The sequence below is a fragment of the Amia ocellicauda genome, chromosome 18, assembly GCF_036373705.1.
Source record: "Amia ocellicauda isolate fAmiCal2 chromosome 18, fAmiCal2.hap1, whole genome shotgun sequence".
In the NCBI taxonomy this organism is placed as follows: Eukaryota; Metazoa; Chordata; class Actinopteri; order Amiiformes; family Amiidae; genus Amia; species Amia ocellicauda.
Genome location: NC_089867.1, coordinates 16,190,942 through 16,204,717, shown reverse-complemented (window position 1 = coordinate 16,204,717; position 13,776 = coordinate 16,190,942). Strand labels below are relative to the sequence as shown.

The 13,776-nt window shown below is 44.2% G+C and overlaps 1 protein-coding gene across 1 annotated transcript; it reads right to left on the bottom strand.

The window, feature by feature from the left end:
- Nucleotides 1-3,659: 3,659 nt before the first annotated feature.
- Nucleotides 3,660-13,146, bottom strand: LOC136713587 (uncharacterized). The gene is made up of 10 exons (XM_066690718.1): nucleotides 13,084-13,146; nucleotides 12,790-12,871; nucleotides 12,576-12,612; nucleotides 11,312-11,969; nucleotides 10,372-10,997; nucleotides 10,010-10,184; nucleotides 6,703-7,442; nucleotides 6,302-6,368; nucleotides 5,916-6,065; nucleotides 3,660-5,149 (listed from the first exon to the last, which is right to left on the bottom strand). Exons 1-9 carry the CDS (start codon nucleotides 13,097-13,099, stop codon nucleotides 5,926-5,928), a joined length of 2,541 nt encoding a protein of 846 aa, XP_066546815.1. The 5' UTR covers nucleotides 13,100-13,146; the 3' UTR covers nucleotides 3,660-5,149; nucleotides 5,916-5,925.
- Between the last annotated feature and the right edge of the window lie 630 nt (nucleotides 13,147-13,776).

Genomic DNA, 13,776 nt, shown 5'->3' with positions numbered 1-13,776 from the left:
TGTTTTTATACTTTTCCTCATTAAATAAGATTTGGAGGTGTGCCTGTGTTGGAATTCAACAGACACTGGAATGGAATGGCTGCCATATATGTAGAGATGCTGATTTTAGGAAAATTTGCAGTGGTCTCAATTTTTTTTCCAGAGCTGTATATAGGTAGGCTATAGAAATATATATATACACACTTTATTATAAAGTTTTAATTTCTTAATTTATAAATTCATTTGAGACTAACTCCAACAATTCTGTCAACTACAGTTAATCATGGTGGATGGCTGTGGCCGCTGTAGGCGACTTAAAACAGATTTCACTCTGTATCTATTATCTCAGCTGGTATAGTGGTTTAGGAATGCTACTCTGATCCAGGTGTTCTCGGTTTGAATCCTGATGTGCAGATGTTATTTCTTATGTATTAAGGCATAAATACCTCAGTCTTTAGAGTTGGCCAATATTATAGTCTTACCTAAACCAAGCAAGAAAAAATAAATGTACTTCATAAATACCCATATCATTTAAAGTGTTGTCCAAAGTACCTGCATAATGTTAGAAAATAACATTGGATAGGATCCTTGGATCACTCAGTTATTAATGGACACCAAACGAGCATGATGGGTCGAATGGCCTCCTCTCGATTGTAAACTTTGATATATTCTTCTTATGTTCTAAACTAGACAGGGATCCGATACAATTAGCAGATTGCAGCATATAATACATTTGCCCCAATAACAAAAGGCTGCAGTGTTACTTATTGCAATGTATAGCATCATTGTACTATCATACAATTCTCATATGAATTAACATATGAAAGGAAAGTGTGAAGACCATTATCACACTGGAGAAAAGGGGAACAAGTCGGGAAAAGGTGAAGGCACACCCCTTTCAAATCAGGTTCCCATATTCGCGAGCACTAAGACCCAGCAGGCTCGGAACAGGATCTGAAATAGAGATGAATCTGGTTAACCTGCTCTTAATCAGACCTCGGCTTAACTTCCCTCCTCCCGTGTGTGCTGCACTCTGTACCTACAAGAACGGCCCCAGGAATCCAGAGCTGCTTGACTCTTGAATACTTTTGAACAAAGAACTTCAGCTGCATCGCATTCTCCAAACTGAGTTTCCTCTGATCGATGGATATCTAACTGTTTGATGCCTTCGAACCCTCCCACTACCGCCGCAGCAAACTGAAGACCTCCGGAGTTTTTCCTGAACAATTATCTTACAAGCCTTGGAACTGCAACACTTAGCACCACTGCTTGGCAGGAGTAAACTGAATAAGTATTGAACCTCAATATTTGTAATTTGTTTAACTTGAGAACTTACCATAAAATAAGTACATACGTTTATGAGTGATCTGTTAATGTATTATTCTGTTTCACATTCGATTTTAATGAGAATTAGTTAATGCTCATTGTGTGTAATTTTAATTAATTATCAGATTGCAATTAAATATTCACTTTTCCACTGTGAGCTATCTTCAGTCTAAATGTAACAGAGGTTTAACTGTAGAAGAACCTGTCTGTATTTAACCCAAAAGCAACCGATTTATAATTCTAGAATTACTGGGATCACCAAAGACATCCTGATCTAAGCAGAACTGTAACAGTCTTATTCGGCATTACATAATGAGACATTTTGATTTTAATAACATATTTATGTATTTGTGTCAGACTAACTATACAATATTCAACTTAATTATTGTAGTCACTAAACCCCAAAGTACATTAGGCATACATACTATTAGTATCTCTGACCTATTACTTTTCTATCTCTGACTAGTTTAGTTGTGGCTTTAATAAAATCGGTTATTTTGTATTGTTTTTAACCTACGTCTATTCTGATAATATTAGGCTCTACTGACCAAATAACTCCTGTTTGAAAATATAGTAAATATAGTTTGCTGTCACTTGGTGATCATGGACATGATACAGGCCACACTTCAACCAATCAGAGGGTGCAGTCTGCAATGAAACTGTCACACACACACAATCACACACTCACACACAGATGCAGATAGAGAGAGGGATTCCACTGCATGACACACTGCACAATGACAATGAGGGCCGCTCCTTCAGCAGCCACTGGTTTTACACCTTTTGAAATGAGAACCGGGAGAAGAGTGCAGCTGCCTCGTGAGGCCGTACAAAAGATCGGGCACTAGTCACAGGCAGAGACCAATTACATCAATTAGCACGATTGAGATAAAAGCTCAAAATACTCAAATGTTTTTGTCAGGGCCACAATCAGAATCAGGGCATAATCACTGTCGAAAATCATCAGTCTGATAAAGACAATAATGGACCTGTTATCTGAACCGGGCTGTCAGTCATACTGATTTCGAAATAGGCAATTTGCACTTCATGACAATCTGTAATTTAAAATACATACATTTAAATGTATATTTATAAACATAAACATATTCTGTTTTTTTTTCTTTTAAATAAATTCATACATCTGAGACGTGAACATTTTATGACGGACGTTTTTAGAAAGTAAATACACAAAACATAACATTTGCTTCACTGAATTTAATTTGTTTCATGGCTAAAAGCAGTGATGCTGTGGCAAATGGCAAGGGCTATGGCTCCATCTAGCTCTCGATGCTGGTATTGCGTAATGCACACGTTACGAGGTAGGTCACCAGAGACACCTATTAAAAATGAAGTCAAAATGGTTGAAAATATAAATTATAATAAAATAAATACACTGTGTAAAATCCATCACTTTAGATGAAAACATTAAGAGTCTCTGGTACAGAAATATTTTTGAATATTGTGTATGTCAAATGTGTAGTATTTCTGTATAATATCCCCATTTTGTAAAAGGACTAGCTTATAAATTGATCTGAGCATCAAAGCCCCAGCATCACACACCAGTGTACCTCCTCTCTATCACACACTTGTGTACCTCCTCTCTCTCTGTTGTGCTCTTTGACTTTCTTCCTATCTTCTCTTTCCCTCATACTTTCCCTCATTTGAATTTGAATTGCTTTGTATAATGTAAATTTGAATTTGTAATGTTTGATGCCTTTTACTGAACTATATTCTGGGGAGGGGAACCTCAACACACCCTCACAGCTCCCCACACGGGCTCATTCTCTTATCAGCACGTTAATATATGGCACACATACCTTTTGTAAATAGACATACATTTCCAATTTATCAACAGACAAACTGCACCTCTTTTAGCCACCTGTTCTAGCGCATGCGCAACATATATGAAAGAAAAGCAGCATTGCGCTTCAATCTACGTGAAAACGTTTCGATCACCAGTGTAAAATAAAATTGACCAGCTGCATAAAACACTAAGTATTAGTGCATGATAACTTAAGCATGAAATAGTTCAGCAAATAGCAAAACACCTTAAACCCTTAGAAACCTAACTGTGACAGGTTCTTATGTTAGTATTACAATCCGCCAAAAGGGGGCGCTATATAGCCGAAAGGTGAAATTTCATGAGTTCTATTAAAATAGGTAGAGGTAATAAACAGGCCATAAAAGTCAGAAATAGATTTACAATACAAACTATATTTCATATACCACATTTTCAACAGTTTAATGGTAAAAAAATATGAAGTCAATAATATAGGCAATAACAGCCAAAAGGAAAAAACGATTTGATATAGATATCAAAAATACAGTATAACACAGGGTAAATGTAAAGAAAGGCAAACGTATACATAAAGATTAGAATAATTATACAAGTGTTTATTGTTTCTATTTGTAATATTGAAAAATGTACAATAATATAAAACAATAGACTTTTCAGAATTGCTCACGTGTAACAGCCAGAGTTGCCCACGTTTTGAATTGCTGCCCACCTTTAACTTGATCGGTTAATTCCCTTATCATCATATCATTCGCCACACCTGTCCCCAGTTAACCCTGCCCTTTCCATCCCTATTTATACCCCCCCAGTCCCAGGCATCCTGGAGAAGTCTTGGTTTCTCTCCCGTGTCATTTCTGAGCCTTTTCTACTTGTATTGCCCCTCGTGTTTTGACCCTTGCCAGTTTTTCGCAAATTATGATTGCTGGATTCCCTATTAGTTTGTTTGCCTGATTGCCTGACCTTCTGACCGAATTACGGACCACGACTCAAGTCTCAAGGCTAGCATTGCTATATCTGTAGACAATTTCCCAGAAGCAATCTAATCAGGGATAGTTTCGCGCAGGAGCCCCCCCAACAGCTATCAAACTGGAAGTTATATTATCCAGTTCCTGCTAATAGTACGATCATGCGAAGAGGCCAGCTTTATGGAAATTATATGAACTAAATATGAATATGTAATTATGATCCATATTTACTAAACAAAACGTGGTGAAAAAATCTAATCTGCGATGTCTGACAAGAAAAATCTCAAAATATGCCACTGACATACGTATATACAAACTGGCCAATGTTTAAGAGAATGTCATCAGGTATTGTGGATGAGCGATATTTACAGTAGAAAATGTAAAATGATACTTCACAGCCAGCACAAATCGCAAAAGGAGAAATCATCATCACAGCAATGTTTCTTCATCAATTTTTTCTCAAAGTATTAATTTTTTTTATTTGAAAACTGTTTAGTGAAGACACTCATCAGGTAATTTAATTTAACAGCCACCTGTCTTAATTTGGTGTAGTCTATTTGACTAAATCATTGGAGTTAGTTAAATTGAAAAAAGGTGTGTATATTTATTTATATGTTCTATAGCTCTACAATTAGTTAATGCACTTAAAATTGTGCAGACCCTGCAGACGTCGCCATGCTTTCTTACACATCCTTTTAGGCTCCCTCCCAGCTGTCTGTTGGCCTCTAGGAAATAAAACTGCAAAGGGGGGCGCTGTTCTTCACTTTACACAATTGCATTATCATTTGAATAAAGTTAATCTTGAAGCTGTTTTGAATATGCGTTTGCAATGGTGTTTCACATTGCATTTTAATTTTGTCCCAAACAATGCGTGCATCAATGGAACATAATTCTACAATTATGGGATGGCGTAATCATGTTCCATTTTGCATTGGACTTTGAATAAAATCCCCTACATGCTTCCATAGTGGGCAGCCAGCTAAATTTAAGTTCTTAAGCCCTGTCTAAGTGTGCTGGCGTCCTTGCTGGAGAGCGTCGATTGTGCAGGGGCGTGCAGGACGGGTCCCTGCTTGTCTCCAACTATCTACAAATAAATAAAAAAACATAAAATGAATATCACAAAACAACTCTACTAACTACAAATTGCCATACAACATGAGGGCAATCTAGTGCTTTGCCAGTGACAGATATTCAGTACAAATACATACCAACCAAATAAAATAAAGATATAAAAGTGATGTGCATTCCATTGCAATTAGTTTTGTGCTGACTTAAAATCCCGACTTCAAAATGAGCACTTCATATACACCTTTTAGATTCAAAGAAATATTTAAAAGAGCAATGTGTAAATTACTGTTACATTTTGTGTTACAAATGTGTGCTTTCAGTTACAGTGTGTGTGGAGATTCTGTGCCCAAAATACCAACATACTGTAGCGATCCTGAAGCCGTGTTAATGGGCCTGAAGCCCCACGTAGTTTAAGTCTGCATCTCTTTTTTTGATACACCAGCGTCTTCAAAGAGCTTCTTGTAGATTATTTAGCACAGCTTTATATTTTAAAAAGCCAGTATTGCTGATGAATCTTGTTTCCGTGGTCATGCGGTATACTGTTCACCAACACAGCCCTACTTTTATCCACTTCAACACTAACACTACTTCAACCTAATCCTAAAAATAATGAGCCTGGTATTGTGTACGTCAATTCTGGCACAACATTTGAAGTCCGGTAGACGTTTTCTCAGATGCAGCCCTGCCGATTTCTCAGAGATGCAGCGCTGCTCTTTTTTAAGGTTATCACCCCTTTACTTCCGTGGTTGCAGCTCCTAGCTTTGCGCCCCTCGCTTCCGTACCTCTGTGCTCTCAAATGCTCTTCGGCCTGGAAGGCTCGGGTGACACCCTCACGTTGCGCAGCTGTGAGAATGACCTCGAGACCCGGCAGAGGAAGTGGCGAATGTGCTCCTTCTTTGACGGTTTGTCCTTTCTCGGCGCCTCAGCAGCCCCTGAAACACAGAGTGAAACACTGTTGTTTCTGTCCCCCTTCACCACCTCCCCCAAGACTGTCCTGTTACTCTGGCTTCTGGATTTGGTTCAGAGCTCAAGTGTTGCAGGAAAGTACAGCCACAAAAATGTCTTCACCTGTGAGGTACATTTTTGAGTGGCCCTCATGAAAACAAAACAACCCAATGGAGAGAAACAGCATGCTTCCCACTGAGAGACTCATCTCATCGCTACGTACCTGCTGGGAGATCCTCTGGCTCTTCTCCTCTGGCCTGGCCTGCAGCTCCTGGCTGTGTCGGTAGGTCCTGTGTACAGACAGGGCAGAGTCTCAGTACAAACGCTATAGACAGACAGCTCTACTGAGGTCATCATGCTGGAGTGTGTGGCTGTGTGACAGTCAGAGTGACGGGCTAAAGCATAGGGCTGCTGCAGGATCAGCAGCCAAACTAATATATAGATGTAATAAAAACATACAGAAATCAGTTCTATGTTTGCCTGCTGTTTTCCAAGGGAATATTAAAGTAGACATAAGAAACAATCAAACTTAACTTAACCAGCCCATGCTTTCACTAAAACAAACTCACTCTTGTGAAGCAGAGTAAAAGGATAATAGGGCTGACCTGCTCACACTGTACGTACCGCAGTGGGCGTCATAGCCAGGCTGGCAGGCAGCTGCTCCTCATCCTCCTGGGTGTCGCTCAGTTCCTGGGCCTTGGCGGGCTCGAACGAGGGGGAGCACAGTGGCAGGCTGGTGCTGGGCATCTCCAGCTCCACTGGTGGAGACACCCTGCTCCTGGACTGCAGCTCCCTGGCCACTGGGCTGGTCACCCTCTGGGAGCGGTCCAAGCCCAGGAAGGCCTGGTTCAGCTGCTCCACGACGGAGCTGGTGATGGCGGACCTAAGGTCTTCACTCCCGGAGCTCAGTGCACTCCTCAGGGCAGCTGGGGAGCCACTGTGTTGCACCAGCTGCTGGGGGGCAGAGCTCACGGCTGCCCTGACGCTGTCGGGGTGAGAGCGGAGGCCCTCCTTGCCCGCGCATTGCTGCTCCAGCGCTGTGCTCAGCTCCCAGTCCTCTGACACCTCCTGCAGCACAGAGTCCACCAAATCCACCGCCAACGCAGTGAGAGGGCTGTGCGGCTCGGGGCTGAGTCTGTAGAGCAGCCCAGCAATCATGTCCTCCGTCAGGGCAGACGCCACGGACGACGCCCCAGAGGAGGAGGACGAATAGGAGGTGGAGGAGGAGGCTGAGGGCTGCCACGGCTGCTGCCTGACCTCCGTGCTTATGTTATCGCGAGGCGGGGAGGCCCTCCCTGCAGCAGCACTGGAGTGGGGAGTCTGGGTCCTTTCAGCCTCATGCCCCAGACTGTCCACTTGGCCACCTGCATGGGAAGAATTGTTAACTCTTTTCACGGTGCTGTTCAAGGGAGTGCTTTCAGTCACAGAAATCTTGATTACACAACTACTGATGCTGTTAAAAATAATTATCATTCATAATTAGGGCTGCCTCGATTAATCGTGTCTATTAATCAACTAATGAATTGATCGACGATCGAAATTTTCTCTAATCAAGCAGACTTTTTTTTTCTTTCTTCATTATAATGACAGATGATTAAACGGTTTACACTAGAAGCGCTGACATTTCGAACTACCTATAACCAAAACGATCAAATAAAACTAGCACAATTGGAGTAGGCTATTTACATGGAAATATGAACATAAAACATTAATATGATTTGTAGAAATAAAGCGCTTTTTTTCCCAAACTCACACAGCACAGTAAAAACAAATAAATGAAATGTTTATTTGCAGCATAAACGCTCTCCGTGTCCACTCAATCTGACTACAGTTTTAAGAAGACACTTGTAATGCTTTACAATGCGTGTGTTTTTCAAGCACATGAAAGACTGTAGACAGGAGAGGTAGAGATCGTGACTTGTACTTGATTTGTGTTTATGCAACTAAAACCAGGTGCGCTTCTAGTGTTAAATAATAAAGGCGAATCACGCAAGATATCACATCACGAGAGCCACAGTACAGTATCTGCGCACAAACTGGAGGGTTACAAGCCACTAAAGGGAAACTACAGTCTAGCTTTGGATTCAAACTGGATTTGTAAGGAAACACTGAAGACAAAGGAAAGGTTTTCGGTTTCATAATGTTAAGATAATTTTAAACCAATAACGAAAACAGTGTTCTATAAATAGTCCCAGATTGGAAAGATACTCGTAGATACACATTTAGTTTGGTGTCACTTAGAAATTTCCTTGTTTTCATAAGAAAAGCAATTTTGTTGTCCATTAAAATAACATCAAATTGATCAGAAATACAGTGTAGACATTGTTAATGTTGTAAATGACTACTGTAGTTGGAAACGGCTGATTTGTAATGGAATATCTACATAGGCGTACAGAGGCCCATTATCAGCAACCATCAGTCCTGTGTGCCAATGGCACGTTGTGTTTGCTAATCCAAGTTTATCATTTTAAAAGGCTAATTGATCATTTGAAAACCCTTTTGCAATTATGTTAGCACAGATGAAAACTGTAGTGCTGACTAAAGAAACAATAAAACTGGCCTTCTTTAGACTAGTTGAGTATCTGGAGCATCAGCAATTGTGGGTTCGATTACAGGCTCAAAATGGCCAGAAACAAATAACTTTCTTCTGAAACTTGTCAGTCTATTCTTGTTCTGAGAAATGAAGGCTATTCCATGCGAGAAATTGCCAAGAAACTTAAGATCTCATACAGCGCTGTGTACTCCTCCCTTCACAGAACAGCGCAGACTGGCTCTAACCAGAACAGAAAGAGGAGTGGGAGGCCCCGGTGCACAACTGAGCAAGAGGACAAATACATTAGAGTGTCTAGTTTGAGAAACAGACGCCTCACAGGTCCTCAACTAGCAGCTTCATTAAATAGTTTCAAAGTCAAGTGAAGAGGCAACTCCGGGATTCTGGCCTGCTAGGAAGAGTTGCAAAGATAAAGCCATATCTCAGACTGGCCAATAAAAAGAAAAGATTAAGATGGGCAAAAGAACACAGACACTGGACAGAGGAAGACTGGAAAAAAGTGTTATGGACAGACGAATCTAAGTTGTTTGGATCACAAAGAAGAACATTCGTGAGACGCAGACCAAATGAAAAGATGCTGGAGGAGTTATGATGCCATCTGTCAAGCATGGTGGAGGCAATGTGATGGTCTGGGGGTGCTTTGGTGGTGGTGAAGTGGGAGATTTGTACAGGGTAAAAGGGATCCTGAAGAAGGAAGGCTTTCACTCCATTTTGCAACGCAATGCCATACCCTGTGGACGGCGCTTGATTGGAGCCAATTTCCTCCTACAGCAGGACAATGTCCCAAAGCAAAGCTCCAAACTATGCAAAAACTATTTAGGGAAGAAGCAGTCAGCTGGTATTCTGTCTACAATGGAGTGGCCAGCACAGTCACTGGATCTCAACCCTATTGAGCTGTTGTGGGAGCAGCTTGACTTTATGGTACGTAAGAAATGTCCATCAAGCCAATCCAACTTGTGGGTGGTGCTTCAGGAAGCATGGGGTGAAATCACTTCAGATTACCTCAACAAACTGACAACTAGGATGCCAAAGGTTTGCAAGGTTGTAATTGCTGCAAATGGAGGATTCTTTGATGAATGCAGAGTTTGAAGGACACAATCATTATTTCAATTAAAAATCATTATTTCTAACCTTGTCAATGACTATAGTTCCTATTCATTTTGCTATATTTCCTATTCAAACTGATTTCAAGTATGTTTTCATGGAAAACAAGGACATTTCTAAGTGACCCCAAACTTTTGAACGGTAGTGTACCATTCAGCCACTCAGCTGTAAAATGTGTGCCGTGTGCGCAGGCGGGCTGCTGTGAGCCCAGGGACGCTGACTCAGAACTCAGTGTATGAAGGAGCGCTGTACAGGTAGAGTCACAGTCATTCTCACCTGGACTGTCTGCTGCGAGATGCTCCTCCACTGGAGCAACGCTGGTAGGAATCAGGGCGTCCATCGATGCCCTGACCAGCAGGCCATTGAGTGTGGCCAGCTTCGTCACCTGTTCCTCCTCGCCAAGGGAGCTCCCCTCGTCACACATCCGATCCCTCAGTTCTATGTTTGCCTGCTGTTTTCCAAGGGAATATTAAAGTTAACATAAGAAACAATTAAACTGAACTTAACCAGCCCATAATTTCACTAAAACAAACTCACTCTTGTGAAGCAGAGTAAAAGGATAATAAGCCATCCTTTGGCCCAGACATTGTGTATTTGTTTATGCAGCTTCAGGGCTGACCTGCTCACACTGTACGTACCGCAGTGGGCGTCATAGCCAGGCTGGCAGGCAGCTGCTCCTCATCCTCCTGGGTGTCGCTCAGTTCCTGGGCCTCGGCGGGCTCGAACGAGGGGGAGCATGGTGGCAGGCTGGTCACACTCTGGGAGCGGTCCAAGCCCAGGAAGGCCTGGTTCAGCTGCTCCATGACGGAGCTGGTGATGGTGGAGCTAAGGTCTTCGCTGTTCCGCACCAGCTGCTGGGGGGCAGAGCTCACGGCTGCCCTGACGCTGTCGGGGTGAGAGCGGAGGCCCTCCTTGCCCGCGCATTGCTGCTCCAGCGCTGTGCTCAGCTCCCAGTCCTCTGACACCTCCTGCAGCACAGAGTCCACCAAATCCACCGCCAACGCAGTGAGAGGGCTGTGCGGCTCGGGGCTGAGTCTGTATAGCAGCCCAGCAATCATGTCCTCCGTCAGGGCAGACGCCACGGACGACGCCCCAGAGGAGGAGGACGAATAGGAGGTGGAGGAGGAGGCTGAGGGCTGCCGCGGCTGCTGCCTGACCTCCGTGCTTATGTTATCGCGAGGCGGGGAGGCCCTCCCTGCAGCAGCACTGGAATGGGGTGTCTGGGTCCTTTCAGCCTCATGCCCCAGACTGTCCACTTGGCCACCTGCATGGGAAGAATTTTTAACTCTTTTCATGGTGCTGATCAAGGGAGTGCTTTCAGTCACAGAAATCTTGATTACACAACTACTGATGCTGTTTGAAATAATTATCATCATTCATAATGTACAGATCATTTTTAGCCATTGACTAAAACAATGTTCTATAAATAGTCACAGATTGGAAAGACACTCGTAGATACACACTGACCACTCAGCTGACCACTGTACCACTAAGCCGTAAAGCGTGTGGCGCGTGCCCAGGCGGTCTGCTGTGAGCCCAGGGACGCTGACTCATTCACTCATTCACAGTCATTCTCACCTGGACTGTCAGCCATGGAGAGGATTGCCTCCGAGGACGCCTTGTGGCAGGGGGGGATCTGGGCAGAGTCTCTGGGATCAGAGGGCACTGGGGGAGGTGGCAGGGTATCGTCTGCCCTCGCCACAATGCCGCAGATCGGATCCACAAGCCTCTGCTCAAGATCCGTGAGGCACAGGGAACCCAGTCTGCTACTGTTTTCTGTGCGGGCAGCCTCTCCCTCTTCCAACCTGATGGCTAGAGCAGTGGAAGAATGTCTGTTCGTCTCCAGCTCCGCCTCCTGCTGGACGAGACTGACAATGTCCGCAGCGCAGTCTCTCAGCACTGCCTCCTGCCTGTCTACTGACTTGCCCTGCTGGCCTGGGAGGGGGGAGCTCTCTCCCCCAACTCTGTTATCAAGCACAGTGGGGCTCAGCTGGTCCGGGTCCCAGGAGGAAGACTGAGAGCTGAAGCTGCACGGGTACAACTCATTGAATCTGCCGCTGCTGTGAGGGGTCAGGCTGCCGCTGCTGAGAGACTCCGGAGAGGTGAGGGGCAGGCATTCCCCCTCTGACCCCTGCTCCCTGCCCAGCATGGTGGGCAAAACAGCAGTCTTTACTGTCTGCACTGCCCTCGACACTACGGTCTCTGCAATGGTGCCCAGCAGCTTTTCCACAGTGACCTGAGACAAAGCAAGAAGTGACAGTGAGCAGCTGGGAGACTGCACAGCAGGGATCTTAATCATGGTATCAGAGATGGTTATCAACGCTATACTGTCCTCAAGTGGTAATGTCTGCTTAATCTACAGCAGGGCCCAGATCCCATCAGCGCTGTGGCTCCTGCGGTAGATGGCGGGCTGATTCCACTAGGGGCAACCGCAGCAATACTATATTAACATTTTCATCTGTATTTATATGCGTGTAGCTCCTTGATAGTTTGTGCCATATGCATTTATCTTATATCAAATGAAAGAAAAAGGTGTAGCTGAGGTTTCATATTATACAGGGTTGATCAGCCGAGTAAAAGAATCAAAAACACGAGCGTATGCAAATTAGAACTGTACACTCTGAGAGATGGACGATTGTGCAAGCCTGTAGCTCAGGCTAGGAAGACCCTATATACGTGAGTAAGACGTTGTTTGAAAAAACTCCCAGTCTCTAGTTAGAATTTATTTCTCAGATTATTGTCGAGAAAGTGTTAAAGGGTTAAACCCCTGCAGTGGGATACACAGAACCTGACATTATAAACAGAAATTCATATCCCTGCATATACAGGTACAGGTACTCACTCTCGGTCTCCTTTGCTCTTGCACCACTGTTTTGACTCTGTGAAAAGAGAGAGACAATGCTGTCATGGAGAGGAAGTATGTCATAGACAGTGACAGCAGTGATCATACACACACAGACAGCACAGGAAACCAACATGTGTGAACTCCTAAACGTGTGTATGCACACACAGGACTCCAGCCCTAGCTCTGTGCAGTTAGAAGCAGCAGGACTCACCGGTCAGACAGCTGGACAGGTGGGGTTGGCTGGCGATCAGACATGGCACTCTGCCCGTCCTCAGCAGCAGTTGGGACAATCTCTGTGGCATAAAAGAGGAGAAACACACGGGCTTCAGATTGCGGATGGCTGTGAGAAGAGTCAGAGAGGGCAACTCACTGCTCAGACCCCAAGTCTAGTACTCTTTCTGTTCTACATTAGGAGTCAACAGTACAGTCTAGTCTGACAGGGTTCAAGTCAGATTATTCGAGTGAATGAAGGGGAGTCACAGCCGTTCCTGTCTGTGGGCCTTACTAGTTTTGCCTCTCATACGGTAGGCCTCGCGCAGCGCCTTCAGCAGGCCTGGCTTCACTGAGGGTTTCTGCAGGAGACAAAGAGAAACGTGTTAAACGCAGAAAGGGACTTGTGTGAAAGGGACACTTGCCCGGCTGTGTTCAGAGATGACAGCAGGAGGAGAGTCTCAGTACCTTCCAGCGCCGCTCCAGCCTCAGCTCCCTGCGGGCCTCCACCTCCAGCTCCTGCAGCATCTGGCGCTGATTTACCTTGCAGGCCTAGTCAGAGGGCACAGCATGTCAACACAGGGCACAGCACGCCAACACAGGGCTAACCTAGCCGCTAGCCTCTTGTTATTAGGCAGTTCCTATCAGTCAGGTGTCCAAGTTTACAACATTTAAAAGTTACAATGAAAACAAAGAAATGTTAGTTTGTTTACTTAATGAATCGAACATTAGTTAATCAGGAAAGTCTATAAAATATCAGTGCACTTCAGGTGTGCTCTGCTTCAGTGAGTGTGGGGAGCCGAGCAGTAACTGTGTGTGTTTGTGGGGTTGTGGGTCGGCGCTGTCCTCTCTATCTTACCTGCTCAGCGCTGCTCAGAGGCCAGTCTGCCTTGGGCTGGCCCTGCTGGCACCTACACACAGAACACATAGCGGGTCACCACACCTGTCTGTCTGTCTAGCCTTTATCCAGGCTGACTTACATACCCAA

Bases quoted from the DNA above. Each gene is read 5' to 3' on its own strand.
- LOC136713587 (XM_066690718.1), bottom strand. The intron at 12,613-12,789 runs GTGAGTCCTGCT...CTCTTTTCACAG, and splicing joins CCTGTCCAGCTGTCTGACCG to AGTCAAAACAGTGGTGCAAG. The intron at 10,185-10,371 runs GTACGTACAGTG...CTTGGAAAACAG, and splicing joins TGGCTATGACGCCCACTGCG to CAGGCAAACATAGAACTGAG.